Source organism: Aplosporella prunicola (genome assembly GCF_010093885.1).
Source record: "Aplosporella prunicola CBS 121167 unplaced genomic scaffold K452scaffold_5, whole genome shotgun sequence".
NCBI classification, from domain to species: domain Eukaryota; kingdom Fungi; phylum Ascomycota; class Dothideomycetes; order Botryosphaeriales; family Aplosporellaceae; genus Aplosporella; species Aplosporella prunicola.
Genome location: NW_022983533.1, coordinates 399,204 through 418,026, shown reverse-complemented (window position 1 = coordinate 418,026; position 18,823 = coordinate 399,204). Strand labels below are relative to the sequence as shown.

At 51.8% G+C, this 18,823-nt stretch overlaps 7 protein-coding genes and 1 non-coding gene across 8 annotated transcripts; 4 read left to right on the top strand and 4 right to left on the bottom strand.

Annotated features, from left to right (window-relative positions):
* Positions 1-79: 79 nt before the first annotated feature.
* Positions 80-3,565, top strand: K452DRAFT_284377 (uncharacterized protein). Its single transcript, XM_033539931.1, has 5 exons — positions 80-156; positions 314-654; positions 908-1,592; positions 1,648-2,455; positions 2,506-3,565. The coding sequence occupies exons 2-5, from the start codon at positions 348-350 to the stop codon at positions 3,331-3,333; spliced, it is 2,628 nt and encodes an 875-aa protein (XP_033400698.1). The 5' UTR covers positions 80-156; positions 314-347; the 3' UTR covers positions 3,334-3,565.
* A 1,791-nt stretch (positions 3,566-5,356) lies between these two features.
* K452DRAFT_221690 (uncharacterized protein) lies at positions 5,357-6,547 on the bottom strand (the record flags this gene model as incomplete). The annotated part of the gene is made up of 1 exon (XM_033536528.1): positions 5,357-6,547. The coding sequence occupies one exon, from the start codon at positions 6,545-6,547 to the stop codon at positions 5,357-5,359; it is 1,191 nt and encodes a 396-aa protein (XP_033400697.1).
* A 314-nt stretch (positions 6,548-6,861) lies between these two features.
* Positions 6,862-8,102, bottom strand: K452DRAFT_356327 (uncharacterized protein). Its single transcript, XM_033546040.1, has 2 exons — positions 7,545-8,102; positions 6,862-7,492 (listed from the first exon to the last, which is right to left on the bottom strand). Exons 1-2 carry the CDS (start codon positions 7,700-7,702, stop codon positions 7,123-7,125), a joined length of 528 nt encoding a protein of 175 aa, XP_033400696.1. The 5' UTR covers positions 7,703-8,102; the 3' UTR covers positions 6,862-7,122.
* A 448-nt stretch (positions 8,103-8,550) lies between these two features.
* Positions 8,551-9,376, bottom strand: K452DRAFT_133177 (uncharacterized protein). Its single transcript, XM_033535306.1, has 4 exons — positions 9,087-9,376; positions 9,010-9,022; positions 8,825-8,953; positions 8,551-8,762 (listed from the first exon to the last, which is right to left on the bottom strand). The coding sequence occupies exons 1-4, from the start codon at positions 9,202-9,204 to the stop codon at positions 8,609-8,611; spliced, it is 414 nt and encodes a 137-aa protein (XP_033400695.1). The 5' UTR covers positions 9,205-9,376; the 3' UTR covers positions 8,551-8,608.
* Positions 9,377-9,530: 154 nt separating this feature from the next.
* K452DRAFT_305932 (uncharacterized protein) lies at positions 9,531-10,581 on the top strand (the record flags this gene model as incomplete). Its single annotated transcript, XM_033542941.1, has 2 exons — positions 9,531-9,717; positions 9,815-10,581. 2 exons carry the CDS (start codon positions 9,531-9,533, stop codon positions 10,579-10,581), a joined length of 954 nt encoding a protein of 317 aa, XP_033400694.1.
* Positions 10,582-11,767: 1,186 nt separating this feature from the next.
* On the top strand, positions 11,768-13,223 carry K452DRAFT_244503 (glycoside hydrolase family 43 protein). The gene is made up of 4 exons (XM_033537950.1): positions 11,768-12,316; positions 12,378-12,445; positions 12,497-12,929; positions 12,991-13,223. The coding sequence occupies exons 1-4, from the start codon at positions 12,024-12,026 to the stop codon at positions 13,175-13,177; spliced, it is 981 nt and encodes a 326-aa protein (XP_033400693.1). The 5' UTR covers positions 11,768-12,023; the 3' UTR covers positions 13,178-13,223.
* Positions 13,224-13,770: 547 nt separating this feature from the next.
* On the bottom strand, positions 13,771-13,876 carry K452DRAFT_t33. The gene has a single exon. It is a non-coding gene; the product is annotated as a tRNA-Lys (tRNA).
* A 1,505-nt stretch (positions 13,877-15,381) lies between these two features.
* Positions 15,382-16,644, top strand: K452DRAFT_221555 (glycoside hydrolase family 16 protein; the record flags this gene model as incomplete). Its single annotated transcript, XM_033536522.1, has 3 exons — positions 15,382-15,664; positions 15,724-15,793; positions 15,843-16,644. The coding sequence occupies 3 exons, from the start codon at positions 15,382-15,384 to the stop codon at positions 16,642-16,644; spliced, it is 1,155 nt and encodes a 384-aa protein (XP_033400692.1).
* Between the last annotated feature and the right edge of the window lie 2,179 nt (positions 16,645-18,823).

Below are 18,823 nucleotides of genomic sequence, written 5' to 3'. Positions count from 1 at the left end.
AGTTAACAGGGATCTATTTTTAGGTATCAAACGGAAGGTGCGGGGTAGCAGCAGCACCTTCCATAACTACACTCTCCCATTCATCACTCTCTTTGAAAAGACTTCGCTTTTCGAGACAGTATCCTGCACTAAAAACACCCAAGGAGCCTTCAGAAGGTAAAGCGACCCAAGAGATATCAGCAAACCTCTGGCCCTACAATTTGTTAGTAGTGTTCATATTAGTAGAGCTGCTACATCAATCCTCTACGAGCTTTCTGGCATTCGAACGCAAAACGATATCATTGTCCGTCTCCACTGACGTTTTTGCAAGTAGGGGATCTCAAAATCGATGACAACCCGGTACCGATATGACTGAAAGGATACTGGCGTCAGATTCGGAACCTGAAAGTGAAACTATAGCCGACGTTGTCACGAAACTGTTTCAGCAATTCAATGGATTGGGTACGCAGCTCCATCACGCCGACCAAGATTATACCAACCAGGTTCAACGGTCCGAGGTTGCCGACGAAGCTGGCCGTTTCCGAACATGGGCCGGTAATATAGGTGCCCATCGCAGAGGCAGAAGCTCACTTGATTACCGATTGAGGGATGCGTCTCATATCGAACACAAAGTTCATACGTTGTTGCGGCGTTTGGACAGCCTCCTTGTAAGATGTTAGAAAGCTCTCCATCGATTACGGTCAAAACTGGTTACAAAGTTCGAGCTCTTCCGCAGCTTCCGCCTGTTAAACTTAGCGTTGACGGTTTGTAACGTTTCTTCCGTTGTAATGATCAGGGCATGCGAAAAGCTATGCAAATTCTAACTGGACATACTGATGAACGCCTTTTTAAGGGTCGGGATTTGCTGTCCAGCTCAAACGGCGTAACCAGTCTTGACCTGTAGAGATATCAGCTAACATAGCGTAAGGTATTGCCATTGTAACTGGAGAGGTGATCCCCTGGGACAAACGACCGCTTGAGTCCAGCTCGGATTCGGACTCCAGTGACCCAGAGAACGAAGATTTACAGGATAACACAGAATTACGACAACTGATGACCAGTACGCACGATACAACTACCATGCTGTTGCGTCTTACCATGGCCATACAAAACCCTGCCCCACATGATCAGATCATGAATTCAGCTGACGCAGATACGTCATTCTACACACCATATGATATCTTCCATGTAAAATCCAAACTGGCCACTGCCACAGACGATATTGCGGACAGGTTGGGAAAGGCCATCTCCAGGCGCCGTCAATTTTTCAAATATCGCGAATTACATCATCAAAAACTGGCGTACGGTATACAACGTAGCCTAGGCCAGGTCAGCACTGAGGAAACAAAAACTGAGCATCAACCACCGACTACTATTGCTTCATCACTCCCAGGAAATGTCAAATTGAGTGCTCATCCGGCGGCTTTGAACTTGTCATATGATGAGCGCCCAGAATCTGGCCTAACCCAAACCTCGTTCGCGACGTCTGCAGATGAGGGTGATGAGAAAATACTTAAGATACCACTACTTCCAGCAGTTGGGCAGAATGGAGATCCTTTCGAATGCCCTTACTGTTTCACCATGATTTCTATCCGAAGCAATCTTTCATGGAAGTAAGTTGGTATCTGTTTTACATAGATATTCAAGAAGCTAAATGAACAATTTCAGAAGGCATATCCATAACGACCTACGCCCTTATGTTTGCACTTTCTCAGATTGTCCCACGCCTAATCGGCTCTATGAAAGGCGGCATGAGTGGTATGAACATGAACTTCAAATTCATCAACGAACCTGGCGATGCTCCAACGACGAATGTGCTATGCTCTTCCAGTCTCTTTCAGAATTCGAAGATCATGTTATGAATACACACAATACGGTCAATTCTTCGGAAAACTTTGCTGCTGGGGCGGAACTACCTAACAAATGGCCGATTGCTCCAGTGACCGAGTGTCATCTGTGCGGTCAAACAAGAATCCCATTCTCTCGACTTCAAAAACACCTTGGCGGCCACCAGGAGCAGCTAGCACTTTTTGCATTACCTTCTTTGCCGGAAAGCTCAGGCAATGAAGCCGATACGAAGAGCGAGTCATCGAATTCAATAAACAACCAATCAGACGACAACTCAAGCGGCGAATCAAAAAAATCAGATAAACTGCCTCCTGATCCGTCTTCTGAGGGCCTCAAAACATTGGATAGAAAACTACAACCGTATTTGCCACGAAATGAAGGAGAAATTTTTCGGAGACATACTGAACAAAAGCGAGAGCCACCGCTCTTAGAGCCACTCTCCACAGACCCTGGTTCAGAGAGAGCTGAGCTCGAAAAAGAATTAAAGAAGATAGAGACGGAAAAGGCTGCTGCTGAGGAAGCGGCTAAAGCACCCCCTCCGCCTGAACCTCCGAAGCCGCCTATTAAGTTTAAAGACGCGGTGGGTAGGAAGTTCAGCTTCCCATGGAATTTCTGCAAGACGCGGAAGGTACGTCAGTTAATATACTGTTAACCCTATAGGTACTTACGGATAAGTAGGGAATGGAAGATCTTATTAAACAAGCTTTTCTTCATGTTGACGTTATTGGACGAGAAGTTCAAGAAGGACACTACGACCTTGTTGGCCCCGATGGCGAAATCATCCTCGCTCAAAACTGGGAGGCAGTAGTTCAACCCGATATGGCGATTACCATGCACATGTGGCCTATGGAAGAACTTCCCCAGCCTGAGCCTGTCCCTCCGCCGCCGCCACCGCCCCGTCTTCGCCACATCTCGTCTTATTTTGGTATGGATTTCGGGTTTCCCCGCCATCTCGGCGGACCGCTGCCAAACAAGGAGAAGAAGAAGAAGTCTTTGAAGCAGACGGACCCAATTGCGGTACCCCCGCCACCGCCTCCTCCTCCCATAGTAGGAGTAACAAATCCCAACGTCGCCGAGCCCCCAACAACCCTCCCAATGGTGGATACCCTCACTCACGTCAAGCCCAAAATGAAGCCAATTACCAGGAAGAAGGCGCCACTACGTGGTTTTCTGCGATGGACCGCTGGTCAGTCCTCAAGACCAAGCGGAAAAGGACTAAAAGAAGACGAAGAAGCAGTCGGTGCATGCAGCCAAAGTTCCGAATCTCACGATGCCGTTTTATCCACCCTAAGAGACAATTCTACTGTCGATTCAGCTACTGGGGATCGTAGCGAAGATTGGACAAGCTTCACTGAAGATTGGCCACATTCGATCGAAGATGCTGAGCCGGAGCGCAGTGGACGGGCGGGGAAGCAGGCAGAAGAGGATATTGACTACACTTCCAGCATCCGTATGGAAAACGAATGGCGTGAATATGGAGGAGATTACCTGCCACCTTCTCCTTGATATTGAGGTCACAAGGGCTTGATGGCTGTCTTATGGTCCAGTTCCAAGTTCCGTATTTTTCTCAGATGGTTTCACGCGCTTCTTTTCAGTTTCATTATTATCCCTTTACAAAAACACCAACTCAAGAATACTCGTTCCATAAACAACATACATTCACCCAGTGTATCTTACGGTAGCACTCTATGGTGTTAATAGGGGCGGGCATTTTACGAATTTTACAATCGGAACCGTGATTTAAGTTGTGCTAAGTTGAGGAAACCGCGTATACTCAGTACCAAATATTCAGACACTGCTGAATAGCACTCGACCATCAACCAGCAAGTCGCCAACGCCTTCATTTTCGAACTCCTCAGGTAAAGCAGCAAACGACAGAACGTTCTCGTTGCCAGCGATTGTGTGTCGACCATCAAATCCGGGTACCGTTTCCTGCGTACCATAGTTGCCAGACTTCGATTCTATCCATCCAACCTCGGTCGCGACCATTTTTCTGCCCAGCAGGACCACAGACAGAAAACAAATTGAGTATAAAATTCTCATCACCCCCGTGGCCCTCATGCCTTTCTTCTTCTTCCGTACACTACACACACATCTCTCTCCAGACTCTAAAAGACGCCAAATCAAACCACCACGGCACAACTTTCAAGAATCTGAAAAGAAGAACCAACAAACCAAACTCAAACTGTACGTACCTTTGACGGTATCTCCTTCACTCCGGCCCTTCCCCTTCCTATCCCCCTCATTGTCATGCCTTCCACTACCCAGCAACCCATTCACCACCCTCTCCTTCCCTTCTTCATCAAGCCACTCCACCTCTTCACCATACCCCCAGACCATGCGAAACCGCAGCATACTAACACCTCTCCAGACCCAACCTCTCCAAAGACAACCCATCCAGACACAACCACTCCAACCACCACACAAAATGCACTTCGTCAGGTGGATCAACACCCACGTGCACAAGCACACCAAGAAGCACATCCCCCGCCAAAACGGTCTCATGGTCGACCCCCTCTTCTACCACCCGCGCGTGTTCCAACAAAAACACGGCGACGTCTTCTTCGGGCACTGCGACCCGCTCTTCTACCACCCGAACGTCCTCTCAGGACCGTCCGATCGCAAGGCAAAGCCCCGACGCTTGCGCTTGCCCACTATCCCCGAGGAGGTTTCGTGCTAGCTAGTATAGTATATAATGCACTCGTTCTGAACTGTTACAACTCGTGTACGCTGGATGTGACTTGATTGTTCTCGTCTGTGTCCGTGAGTATCCTATGTGGCTGCCTCACCACCTCTTAGCCCTCTGATGCATATTTTTGCATACCCACCGAGTACTCGTTCGAGGTAGCTGTGCATAAGGCGTGAATGTGGCAAGGCGGTATACATAATCGGAGCCGAAAAGACATGAGAGTATTGGAGTACTATGTAGAGGTATGTACGCGGATGCGAAGTCAGGAGAGTGTTGAAGTATTCCATAAAGATACGTTGGAGCGGAAGTAATAGTATAACAGAAGAGTACTCTGCGGGGATACAAGAGTACGGTGTAGAGGGGTGCGAGGGTTTCCTAGAGGAGTATGATGATGTTAAAGCAGAAGGGCATAAGAGAAAGCGTATACCTATGCAGGTTAGGTCACATGGGATAGGCCCATGATTCAAACAAAGCCTTGGGCTACCAAAGGCGAAAAAAGTGAAAGAAAAAAAAGACAAACAGGAAACCACAAGAATGCGACTATAAGAAAGCGACAGCAAGAGAAGTTGTTAGAAACCGAGGCGCATGCACATGCTCACTGTCTAGGTTTGCGACACGGGGTGGTATAAGGAAATACGTGAATATAAGTTGCAGTAAATACATATGGGAATCGACCGATAATCAAGGAACAAATGATCAACGACGCCTACCAGCGCCTTGCCAGTGCCAGTGCCGATTTCAAGATACAACGTTGCGCGCAACGTTCACTGAAAAAAGGACGCATTTTTTTTTTGTCTGCACAGCCGGTCCAATTAGCATAAGAAAAAAGCAGCAAACATTTTAATTGACAACACTCTTCCTCTTCCTGTGGCTGCCGCCACTTGTACCGACGCCCGCCTCCAACGCCGACGGTGGCAATTCCTCATGCAGCACGCGCCTCAGCTCCGCGCACGCGCGAAGATAGTAGTCTTGAACACCAGGAGTTGGCTTGATCGGGTTCGGGGCCTTGTCCCAGCCGTGCGGGACGCCGGGGACGCATTCGTAGACGACGCGCTTGCCCAACTCGTTCTGCAACCTGTCGCGCAAGCGTTCTCCTTCCGCCAGAAGCATGTCCCATTCGCACGTGAAGAGAATGATGTCATCTGGGAGACCCGCCAGCATGGCCTTTGGCGCAACGCCGGGGGATAGGTACGGGTTCGCCATGTCCATGGTTGGGGGCTGCAGATACGACTCGTCGAAGAGCTGGGTGAAGACGGCAGGCAACTCTTGGTCGGCACGAACGCAGGTCATGCGACGTTGTGCGCGAGTCTGCGTGTAGTCAACTGAGGGGTACCATGCGACAACCGCTTTGACGTGAAGGTCGGAGCGGACATTGACGAGTGTGCGACCGTCAGACAGAGCCTTTTGGAGGACATTTTCAGTGGAGGCAGGTGCGCGTTGCATGCCGTAAGGAGTCTCGGCGTTGTGAGGTTCAGGAACTGTCTCGCCCTGGAGTCGCAGGGGAACAGTGAGCGACATGTTGCCACCACTACTGAAGCCTGAAACGGCTACGCGCGTAATGTCGACATTCAGTGACTCGGCGTGCTCAGCAAGGTAGAGGAGGGCGTCAACACCGTCTTCGACTGCCGTGGGGAATGGGTGCTCTGGCGCCCTCCTGTAGTCCACGCCGACAACTACGGCGCCGACCTCCTGGGTCACTGTTGCACACCAACGAGCATCGTCTGTCGCATTTCCCAGTGTGAAGCCGCCGCCGTGGAAGTTGACAACGACAGGAAACTTTTTGTCCCTCAACCTCTTCTGAGAATCATAGTCCTCGGGTACCCAGAAGTTCAAGCGGAACTTGCCCTTGCGCGGAGAGACGGTCGAGGTAACGGTGCGAGTGAAGGCGGGTTTTGGAGGCCGTGGTCGCGCCATGCGGTGCAACTTCATGCCAATTTGCATGAGGACACGCCAGAATTGTGCCTGGACATGGAGAACCCATCGCGCGCGAGGTGGCCTTGATTGGGGTGGGTTGTGGACAGTGGCCGTCATGTTGGGGATGAATGCGGGTGAGAGAGAGTGAAGCGACCGTTGGAGAGGAGAAAGACGCTAAACGGGTGGTTTCTGGGGCTCAGCGACGGAGCGAAGGCAAAGGCATTAGCGCTTATTTTGAATGGGAGATGAGAAGGGGAAGGAAGGGCATGAGGACGCTGGTTGGATTGCATCTCGCAGTAGTCGGGTGCCCTGATGCCAGGATGGTGCCACGGGCAGCGGCATACGTCATGTCTCGAGTTCGTCTCGCTTCGGGGCTTGGCATGGGGAGCTTTATCGCGTAGGCCCTTATCTGGACGATCGTCCGACGACTTGAGGTTTAGTTGCATCTTGTATTGAGCTGCTTGCAGACTGATGGGGAATACTGAGCCACTGACCCATCCAACCATTCCCTGCCACACAACTTGAATCCAAAGAGCCCCCTCAGTTCCTCAAGAAGCGCCGTCGCAATTTCCCTAGGAGCTTCTCTCCTGAATGCCCTCGCTATGCAGTTCCCCCGTCCAACGCCAGTAAAAACATTCCGAGTATTATGATATCTGCGCACCCTTGTCATCGTATCCTTCCCCGTCACTCCGTCAGACAAACTCGTACTCGTCGTCATCCGCAGCCTTGCCGGCAGACTTCTTGCCCTTGCCGCCCATCGTCAGAGGCTCGCCATTCGGACCCAGCACCTCGTATTCCTCCTTGACCAGCTCGTGTGTCTGGCGGTCTTCGAACCGCTCGATTGCCTGGACGAGGGCCTGGCTGAGGATCTGGCTGCCATGTCCAGGTCCCTGTGCCGCGTCGTATGAATATGTTATGTCCGCGTCGGGTTCTGGTGCTGCTGATGCCTCGATTGGCTCCTCTTCTGTCGACGAGTCGCCGCTAAGGTACTGCTCGGTGTCGATGTCTCGATGCTTCCGCGACTTGCTAAGGTTGTGGTCCACGTCACGGCGATCGCCTGGGCTGTGTATACACTTAGCGCAACGTTGGACACGGGTGGTTGAAAGGAGCTTACTGCTTGCCAACGCGCATAGGCCGGCCATGGGCCTCCATATTCCGGCCAGGTCCCCAGGCCTGGCCCAAAGCCCATTTGTGCTTCTGCTCGTGGTCGCGCTGGTAGTCAACGGAAGCGCCACGGAGGTCGCCGGCGTTGAAGGTCTCTTCGGTAGCCATGGTGGTGAAGGGTTGTGGATTGGTTGTAGCGAGCGGCTTGAGTGAGGGCAAGTTGGTGAGAGATGAGGTGGAAGTGGAGGCTGTAGGTGTAGCGTGGTTGAAGCAAGTGGTGTAAGGGAGAGTAGGGGGAACAGGCAGGTGAAGAGGAGGTAGCTGTTTTATAAGTCAAGTGGCCGTGTCCGGGTGACGAGTCGGAGGCTGAGTCACTTGTTGGCCCGACCTTTTGCTGTCCGAAACAGGCAATAACGATGGAGCGAATCAGATGCGGAGACTTCCGGTCGTGCTGGCGATGTTTGCGGCAAGGCAGAGTCGGATCAGCAACGAGGACTCGAGGCAAAGCGATAAAGTACACGGGCACGCAAGACAAAGACAGAGCACCTTGTTGCTGTTTATGTATGGGTCAGGCCGTTGCTCTAAGCTTAGGACAAAGGGGGGGGCAGATAAGAACCACCGGATATGCCACGGGACCAGCCATCGATTACCGCATCGCGCCCGCATCAAGGCCCACGGTCGTGGCTGACGGCCGCTGATAGGAGAATGAGGACGTTGGCGCAAGCCTGGCACCCCGTAGCCCCCGAGGCCCTGCTTTGGCATGCTCCACTACTCCGGACGCCAGGGACAAGGGACGTGCCGGCAGCTGGCGCGGAGGGCGCGCAACCGCGCTGACGCCGGTGGGGCAGCCTCACGGCGACCGGCGTCGCGAGTGATGGGTCGAACAGCAGGCTTCCTTTGATGATGTCGCAATGAGGCTTACCGCGCTCGATAACGTGCGGATAACGGCTTGTTGTTGCGCCGGACTTTGGTGCCACTGCAGCCGATCCTCCGCAATCGCGAAGCGACTCGGGACTCGGCCGGCCTGCAAGAGACGTACCCCACCCCACCCTTCCTCCGATCCCTAATCATCCACTACCCCTCGACGTCTGCTGCCTCACTGGGCAGCATGTCGGGAAACCATCCATATGCCGAGAAGTCGATGAAATACTCGCCCAAGTGCCCACGCGTTACCTCGACTCCCTCCGCACGCAGCGCTGCGGCCTGACGCTCCGCCCCCCCAGGGCCCCTTTGTGATGAGGTCAGCAACATGGCGCACGTCATGAGGGTTGCTTCTTTCAGGCACCGCACCTCGGACTGATGCAACCTTTTGAGTTGATGACTCTTTGCCACGGGACGTTGCCGCTGTGCCACTCTGGGTCCTGCTCGCTGCCTTCGGCGCTCGGCGAGGGCAGGTGCTTTAGACAGACGCCCACCTGGCTTGCCCCCCTGTCAGTCTAGGCCATTCCAGTCATCCAACGAGGCAGTGCACGTACCGTGGACATTCAGCTGCTCGATGAGGTGCTTGTCAGTACCTTGCATCATAATCGCGTTCAGAGTCGCCTGGACGTACGCCTTCCCACCAGTCGCGCAATGTGGCCGTATGATGTGACGTGGCCGTGTGGTATCTCTTGCACGGCCTGATATACTGCCGCAAACCATGCCCATGCTTCTTCAGAGCGAGGAGCCATGATGTTTTTCGATCTCTATGGCGACGTGGGTGCCTTCTGTAGGCACCCGCGGCTGGGGTAATGAGGAGCTACACGTGATCAAGGCAGCCTCCCGCCCCGTCTTGGCGTGTTTGACGGTTTTGCAGTGACGCCCAGCGACATCTCCTTCACATGCAAGTGCTACACATTGGCAAATCGTCTTCGCAACCACCACCACAGGCTCTTCTTCCCTCTTCATTCTTCTGTTGCGCCACCAGGCCCTCACAGTTCTGCGTCCCATCCTCCTCGCTTCCGCCCGAACCCTCGCCTTGTCATCGAATTCGCGCCGACCTTGCCCGCTGTCTCCCATGTCGCTCGCAGACTACCTAGCGAAGAACTATCTCAACGCCGACCCTTCGACAGGGAAGAAGACCAAAAAGCAAAAGCGCAAGCACAAGGCCGCTAAAGATGAAGGTCTCATCATCGCCGATGATGACGCGATGGGCTGGGATAACGGCCCTAATCAGCAGGAGGATGAAGATACACCAATGACAGGTACTTTCACTTGCTATTTTTGTTGTCATGTGGGCTTGTCAACGTCTATATTTTGGTTTTTGCACACACTTTATCAACACTTACTAACGTTCTTTAGTGTCTGGAAGCAGCACCGAATTTCGCAAAAAGAAAACATCTTCCTGGAAATCAGTTGGTGGCGCTACACCTGGCAATGCAGATCAGGCTGCAGCCGATGCCATTATCGCTTCCGCCGCTGCCGAGAGTCGCGCCCTGGGCGATGCTGACGACGAAGACCCCACGCCCGTCATGGAATCTGGTGCACAAGCAGGATTACAAACAGCTGCCCAGGTCACGGCCGCGCTTCAGAAACGCCAGAAGGAGGAAGAAGCACATATGCGGTCTGCGATGAAAGAAGCCGGCGCTGCGGCAAATGAGACGATATATCGTGATGCAAGCGGTCGCATTATAAACGTGGCTATGAAGAGGGCGGAAGCGCGACGTGCTGCGGATGAAGCAGCAGCGAAAAAAGCACGTGAGGAGGAGGAGGCCCGGGGCGATGTACAACGAGCAGAAAAAGAGGCGAGGCGACAAGCGCTTCAGGACGCTAAATATATGCCTGTTGCGCGGACTGCCGATGATGTGGAGATGAATGACGAGCTTAAGGAACAAGAGCGCTGGGCAGATCCAGCGATGGCGTTCCTGACTAAGAAGAAGGATGCTAAAAGCCGCACGGGGAAGCCGTTGTATAAAGGCGCTTTCGAACCAAATAGATACGGCATTCGTCCTGGACACCGGTGGGATGGTGTTGATCGCAGTAATGGGTTTGAGAGGCAATGGTTCAAGGCGAGAAACGCAAAAGCAAACAGGGCGAACTTGGAGTATGCGTGGCAGATGGATGAATGAGCGTCTGGAGCGAGATTGCAGACGGAGAAGGGTTTGCACAGTTTCGGGTAGGTTATGCGACTGTTGCTGATCTGGGCGATTGACATGTCTCAGCGTACGCAGGCGATGTTAATGTTCAGAGAAGATCTTCCAGGGGCTCAAGGCTACTCCGACCATTGACAGGTTGAAGAGTCGATACCGCGATCACTGACAGAGGAAGAACTTCGAACTGATCACTTCTTCTAAGAAAAAAGAAACATGGGGCCTTGGCACACCAAAGAGATTTTAATCTGGTGCGGGAGAGGCTTGCGTGGTTCCGAGCCACAGCGACTCACGGTGCCAAAGGTGACCAAAGTTGTGCGTTCTACAGGGGCTCGATCTCGATGGCTCTACGCATGAGTTGTCTAATCAGGTTGCAAGATGCATGATTGTCGACTTTTCGATACTATTTTTAAAGCCAGTTGTTACACTGCGGGTTCTGGAACCGGTCTCCTTGTTTATCGTCCCGAAGGTGCTCCGGTCCGATATCCATCAGAACCATTTGCCCTTTCCTAATTGCACTGTTCATTGTAATCCTTTGGCCAGAACCTCATAGCGATGTCGTTCGACTTTTGTCGCCGCGAGACCGATATCGGAAGTGTGTTTGTCATGCTTCTCGCTGTTTTCCTTTCACACCATCAACAGTGGGTAAGGGGTTTGCGAAACAGTGGTTTCGAGACAGTTTCAGTTTTCTTCGGTGAACACTCGATGGCTCCTCGACAATATCTCACGATCGAAACGGGAGATCAACAATCGCGATCGTCGGAAAGAACAAGAAAAGATCTAGTTCTATAAACATAGGCTCCGAAAAGGCAACAGATCAACTGACCTCTACCCTTCCAGTACAAGACACGCCAGGATCTTGGCGGCCCCGCTTCGCTTGCATTGCTTGGGTAGGAGACGATTTTCTCCGCGAATATATTAAATTGCGGGGAAGGTCGTGTCCTCGCCCAAGCCTAAACATAAGCATAACCACTCGCTTACGGCAGTTGTTCCCGCCTCCTGTCTTACCTTCTGGTGGTTTAGGCCACACAACCCCTGATCAACCTCGGCACTTTGTCCCTTCCTACTACAGTAATGGAAGGATACCAAGCCACAGCGCTTGACCTTCTGGCTCGTGCTCGGCTTCAATCGGCATCCTTTCATCTGAGCCAATCCGCTGTTGCCGAAACGAGCCCCAGCATTAACAGCATTCGGCGACATCTATAGCGTTCGGCAGACTCCGCCGTGTCAAACAATCGCTACAGCCGCCGATTCGCGGGATTGGCAGTCTGTCATGACTAGGCTGTTATCCCTAGGTAGTATTAATATATTCTTTGCCGTTTATCCTCTGCTTAGTTATAAAGCTTCAGTCCCTCAAGTGTTTTTGTTCCAATCTTCAGCCATCAGGAATTCCTGCTTTTGTTCGCAGCAGGTCTGAAGTCATGAAAGTGTCTTTTCTATCATTGATCGCCTGGGCCCTTTGGGCCCATACCGCCCTCGTTGAGGCCGCCGACTTCACGAACCCGCTGAAGGAAACAGACGGATCCGATCCGCACATCGCTTACAGTGGTGGTTACTACTACCTCATGACCACTACATGGACGGACCTTCAAATCACGCGCGCCACGACGTTGGGGGGCCTGAAGACTGGTGAAACGAAAACGGTCTGGACGGACACGAACACGTCACGTTGCTGCAATGTGTGGGCTCCTGAGCTGCACTACTTCGATGGAACGTAAGTGCAACAGACCCTGAACTCATAATAAACAGAGCACTTACAATACTTTCTTTAATAGATGGTACATCTACTACACTGCAGGTGCCAGTGACGACCTCGGTACTCAACGACCTCACGTACTCGAGGGTATGCTTCCATTCTCCATCACGACAGGGTATCTCACTAACATTCCATCAGGTGGCGCCACTCCATGGGACGACTTCAGCTACCTCGCCCAGCTGAGTAATGTCTGGGGCATCGACGGCTCCATTGTGCGCTTCACCGACTGGGGCAACTACTTCGTATGGTCATGCTTCAGCGCCGCCGGCCTGCAGTCGCTGTGCATCGCGCCCTTGACCTCGCCCGGTGTGATTGGCACCTCGCAAGTGCTCTCCGAGCCCACAGAGTCCTGGGAGACGGTCAACAACCCCGTCAACGAGGGCCCGGCCGCCATGTACCACGGCGGTACGACGTACCTCACCTACTCGGCCAGCGACTGCTGGACCGCAAGCTACCAGCTGGGCCTGCTGACGTGGAACGGATCGGGCGACCCGGCGTTGGCGGCCAGCTGGACGAAGACGGGCCCCGTCTTTAGCTCCGCGAACAAGAACTACGGCACCGGCCACAACGGGTAAGTCTTCTCAGCACTTGTGGAAGTGTACCGCGATGGGGGCTAACCTTGTGTGAAATAGCTTCTTTAACAGCCCCGATGGTACCGAGATCTGGAATGTGTACCACGCGACTAGCATAAGCACCGGTGCTTGCGATGGTAACAGGTATACGATGGCGCAGGTGGTCAACTGGAACTCGGATGGTACCCCTAACTTTGGCACTGCTGCTGCCTTGGGTACGACTCTGGCTGGTCCCTCTGGCGAGTAGGGGTCGATGAAGCTTTGTAAATAAGATTATTACCTTTCTAAGCCAGTAACATGACATCTTCATGCTAGACACTGTTTGGTAAACCTTGCATAAATCTTCTCATCACTACTGCTTTGATGCTTGGCGCTATCGTTCTCTGTCCTGAGAATTGTTGGGCAGGCATGAACAGGTTATGGTCCACTGCCTTGTATTTAACATTAAAAAAGATGTTGCGATAAACTCGTCCGAGAAAAGAATCCCTAGTGTGATAGTGTAGCATTGATGGAACGATAATTGGTAGTCCAATCTGCTTGTGCCGTAAAAAGGACTCGATATTATGATGGAAACTTACCGCTGAGTTGCTGCTTATCATTTTCAACCGAGGACCACAAATTGTTCTCCTTCATCAGCCATGTCGCGCCATACTTGACTGAAGCAAAAATACACGTGATGCCACGGCTAAGTTGCGGTTGAGGGCCAGCCCGGGAGAAAACCGTGGGCCGGCTGAACATCGGTCAATTTCTCACCACCAAAAAATCTTCCATTCGGCCCCCAGCAACGAAAATTGGCGCTACAACCACCATTTCAAATGCAAAAAGAATAATTGGGAATTGAGCCCAACGCGGGGGTCGAACCCGCAGCCTTGAGATGCCTTAGATCATTGTCTTCTATCGAAGGAATGGTAAGAGTCTCACGCTCTACCGATTGAGCTAGCCAGGCGGTTGTAGGAGGCGAACTCCTACAAATTGATGGAGAGTTGAGTTGGCGCTTGTACTTATATACGTTAAAACTGCTCTTTAGAGAGGATTTGGGAAGAGAACTGACTTTTCCATGGAGAAGTAAGAAGAAGCGTTGGATTCGCTTCAACGGCTCGGATGGTAAAATTGTTCAAGGGTATATCCGGCTGTTGAGAATTTTCTGGGGAAATGACTCGAGCAGAGGTTACTCACATTACTTTAGGTATTGGGATATCGTTAACTCTAGAAAAGAATTGAAAATGTAGTTGTGAATAAAGATGCGCAGAACATCTTCGTGTAGACAAGTTGGTGGGTATTCTGGGTATGTCGCGCACATTTGTGCATGAATAGAGACAACCGAATTTTTTTTTTTTTTATCAGAACGAACGGCATACTCTGAGACCTCTTCTAGTTCAAGTTTGCTATTGTCAATCATTACATCGATGTTGTCAGTGCGACATCAAGCACACTGTCTACATCATAGTCAACCACAACTTGGAAGGCTGAATTAAAGTACTACATAGGCTTCGGGTCTCGGTCAAATAACCTTATTCAAGCGAGACAAGTGGTTGAGTGTTGTGGAGGCCGACTAGGAAGGAAAGGGTAGAGTCTTGACGATCAGATGAAAAAGTGAGTACAGACTACAGACTAGCATAAATACGAGGTGAAGCAATACATACTAGCTGATCCGGCGCCGGTGAGCCTTTAGCAATTATCTTTTAGGCATTTGATAAAGGGCGTGCGGTGAGCATCGTTCAGTGTTGTGTCCCTCGGAGGTTCACGGACCGGCAACCCGGAGCAGCCGGTGGTCCATTGCCGAGCGGACGAGCCGTCTCACAGCCTCAACGCCTCGCCGTCACAAAGCTTGACGCGTGAACGGAACGTATGTTCTATCACGAATTTTCAGAGAGGCCTGCTGTTTCCCCCAGTAGGGCGTACGTACGCGTCTGCCAACAAGTGAGACAAGCGCATGTATACGCGGAGGCTGGCGGGCGCTGGGATCCCGGAGCGGACATTGCAGCCCTCGGTCAACCCCAAAGAAGGCTTGTCGATAAGATCGAACTTTGCATCACTCCATCCGCTATCCCGCTTCCACGCATCACGTCGTCAGCGATCAACGAATCTGCCATAGCACTTTCTGTGGCTCCACTCCCTTCCTTCCTGCCGCCGTATGCCTACGTAACCAAGGCTCGTCAGCTATTTTTGGCCCAGGGCCAGAGTCTAGGGTCAGGCGTTCGCTCGCAATGCTATATTCCCGCTCAACCCCACACGGAACCATTTGCATTCTTACCTTTGTTTCTCCTTGTATGAACCGCCATTGACGCTTTGACACGTCCCTGCATCCATTGTTATCGTCGCCTATAAGGAGCCCTGGCGCGTACCACCTAGCCCTGATCCTTGCATCTTCGTGTTGTTGTCGACGATCTTCAACGCCCCTGCAGCTTCAGGAAGCGGCGGCTGAATAATCCAAACATGCGCCAACAACATATGTACGAGGAGTCCCAGGTTCCCCTCCAACACTCCGCGCCGCCCTACGCAGACCAGCCTCCCCCGTACTCTCCCGATATTGCTGCCTCGCCCGCCGCCATGGAAGAGCCGGTCAAATCCCACCCCAAGTGGAATCCAAAGTACTGGAGCACGAAAGTCAAGATCTTTGCCGGCGCTGCCGTCGCTGCTATTATAGTTGCCGTAATTTGTGGTGCATACTTCGGTGTCAAGAACAATGCCTACCCAGACTACAAGAAGCTGAATTACTCCCTGAAAGATACCTGTAAGGTCGCACTTTGTCTGTTTGTACATGAATCTCAAAGACTGACAAACGCGATCCAGATGGCGGTAGTGATTTCTTTGACAATTTCAACTTTTTCAGTGATGCGGACCCGACCAACGGCTTCGTACAGTAAGTACTTCTCTATGGGTTCACCAGGACAAGGCTAACTTAACCCCAGATACGTTGACTCTGCCGGCGCGGAGTGGCTCAACTTGACATATGCTAGCTCCAGCTCTGCGGTCATGAAGGTCGACACCACCTCCGATGTCGACACCTCCAACGGACGACGTTCCGTGCGCATCACGTCCAAAAATCAGTATGACGACGGGCTCTTCATCTTCGACATAGTGCACACGCCTTATGGCTGCGGCACTTGGCCTGCGCTCTGGCTCAGCGATCCGGACAATTGGCCAGAAAATGGAGAGATCGACATGATGGAGGGCGTGAACCAGATCGCCAATAGCAAGGTGCAGTCGACGCTGCACACGACCAACCACTGCAAGATGAACGTCAAGCGTAAAGAGACGGGCAATGTTCTCGCAAAGAACTGTTGGAACGAGACGAACAGCAATGCTGGATGCGGTGTGAAAGGTGGCAGCAACACCATGGGCAAAGGCTTCAACGCCAACGGCGGCGGCATCTATGCGCTGGAGATGCGTCACGAGGGTATCCGAATCTGGTTCTTTGGACGCGACGAGGTGCCCGACGACATCACCAACGGCACGGCGCCCGATCCGAGCACCTGGGGCGAAGCCATGGCCGACTTCCCCAGCACCAACTGCGACATGGGCTCGCATTTCCGCAACCAAAGCATCATCGCGAACATTGCTCTGTGCGGCGACTGGGCAGGCAGCGAGGCCGTGTACAGCGACCAGGACTCATGCCCAGGGTCTTGCAAGACCTACGTGCAGCAGAATCCGGATGCTTTTACGAACGCCTACTTCGAGTTCAAAAGCTTCCAAGTGTACCAAGCAAGTTAAGAGACGGGGTTTCGAGGCATCTTGACAACAAGAGATGTAAAAGACCTGGTTGGCGGCAGTTCTTAGAACTTGTAGGTATGGCGGCCGTAGGGGCTCGGGAGGCTAGATTCGTTTTTCTTTTGATACCCACTTCATTCCACAAAAGTTATCACATTCCTTTTTACCCAGGCTTAACGCTTATGGTAATGCCCATTGTACGAAAATCCAATGCTTTGAAGGTTAATGTTCGTAGAACTTTAATTAATGAACATAGCCTTGGCTTTCTTGTACTGATACCTACTACGCCGTATTGTGCTGCAGCCCCGGATAATTTGCCCACCCCACATGACAAAATTCCTACAAATTATATGATATATTTTCTACACTTCAGAAACTTATATCTCTGTACCTCTATGAGTAGTTTTTATACCCTTCGATTCTTTTCATTTTTATATTCTTATAGAATATTCTAGTAATTATCGATATTTATACATGTGTTAGACTATCAGACCACATTTCTTCATGCATTATTCTTTATATTCACCTTGCTTTTTCGTTGTCTCAACACCCTGTTACTTTCTATAAGCGAGCACATGACTACTCCACCTCTTCATGTATATAAAGCTCGCTGCTAGATACTCTTTCAAAATCAAGCCGCGTTCTCTCTTCACTCGCACGGTTTCAACCATTTAATCCAACAACATGCGTATGTTATTAAGTATTATTATATACTCTGTAGGTATAGTAGATTAGTTTGATATATAGTTAAGGGCTGGACAAATTATTCGGTGCTTTGTGCTGCTGTCTCCAACTAATCTTGCTTATTGTTGTCATTGTCTCTCAAATTGTTGGTGAATCCATCGACATTGTCTATAAAATCTCAAGTGAGCTAATACTAACACGAGTGACAGATTTAGCATGTAGCTGTAGAGTTAGACACGAAAGCACCTAAGATAAGCCGGATTGGAGTTCTCACAGTCTTTTTAAAATAGAGCCAGATCCATTCTCAGTAAAGCCCAAAAGGAAAAGAACTCGAACAGTGAATTTAGCAAAAATAAACAAAACTGCAGTTTGAGTTGATCCACTTTAGAGGTGGTACAGGACAAAAACATAAAGTGTATTCGCGATGCAATTTTCTCTTCAGTGAAGTCTGTCATGAAACCGCAAAGGTGTTTGGTCCCGCGCAACACATCAGCTCAAAGCCCGTGTCAAGATTCTACAAGCCACTGTCAGCAAAATCCGCCAGCACCCAGAACGTAGATAACATACTCGTGTCCACCTACAGCACTTAGTACCAAAGCCATTTATACCGACAAAAAAACCAACTACAGGCCAAGCAGCCATACCAAACCCACCCAAGCAACGAAGAAACAAACCCCAAAGCCAGGACCAAAAGCCAAAGCCATAAGAAACCACAAACCCAACACCTCAACCGCACCCACTGTCTCAAAAACGGCCACGACAAACGCAGCCTCAACCTCAACCCCAAGACCCACCACCCACCACCCACCCAAACAAATCCACCCCAGCACAAGCACCCATCTCCGCCCCCAACCCCAACCTCAACACCCACCTACTGCACTCCACTCACTCACTCCACCCCGCCCGCCGCACGGCACCAGGCACGCTGCCGCAAGCCCGCAAGCACGCAAGCACGCAAGCACGCACAGTCCCAACAACGCCCCCCACCAGCCAGCCACACCCGCAACCCCAGCCCAAAAAACCAGACTCAACCCCTACCCTCCCGCGCCCACAGCACAGCACCGCCTCGCCGCCACCACACCACTAGGTGCTGGTGCAGCGGACAGGGGCCTCCCCCGCTCGTCATTGCGTCCCGTCGTCGCCCGCCCGGAGCCCGGGCCTTCCCGGCCGTTGCGTCAGCGTGGTCGGATACGGTTGTGCCCGATGCGTCTTGCGCGCGCCACTGTTGCCCGGTTTGCTGCTGCGTGGTGCCTATCTCGCTCCTCCTATCGCGGCCGATGGCGCGTGGTGGGGTGATGTGAGGAGGGAGGGAGGCAGGTAGGTAAATAGATAGATAGATAGACAGGAGAGCTACGCGGGAGGTGTAGACGGCTAGGAGATGGGTTGGTGGTCGAAGAATCTCTTGGTGGCGTTCAGGGTGTCAGTCAGTGTCTTGGTTTGTCGCCGCAGCCTGCGAAAGCGGCATCACCACCATCACCACCAAAACAAGAAACAGCGA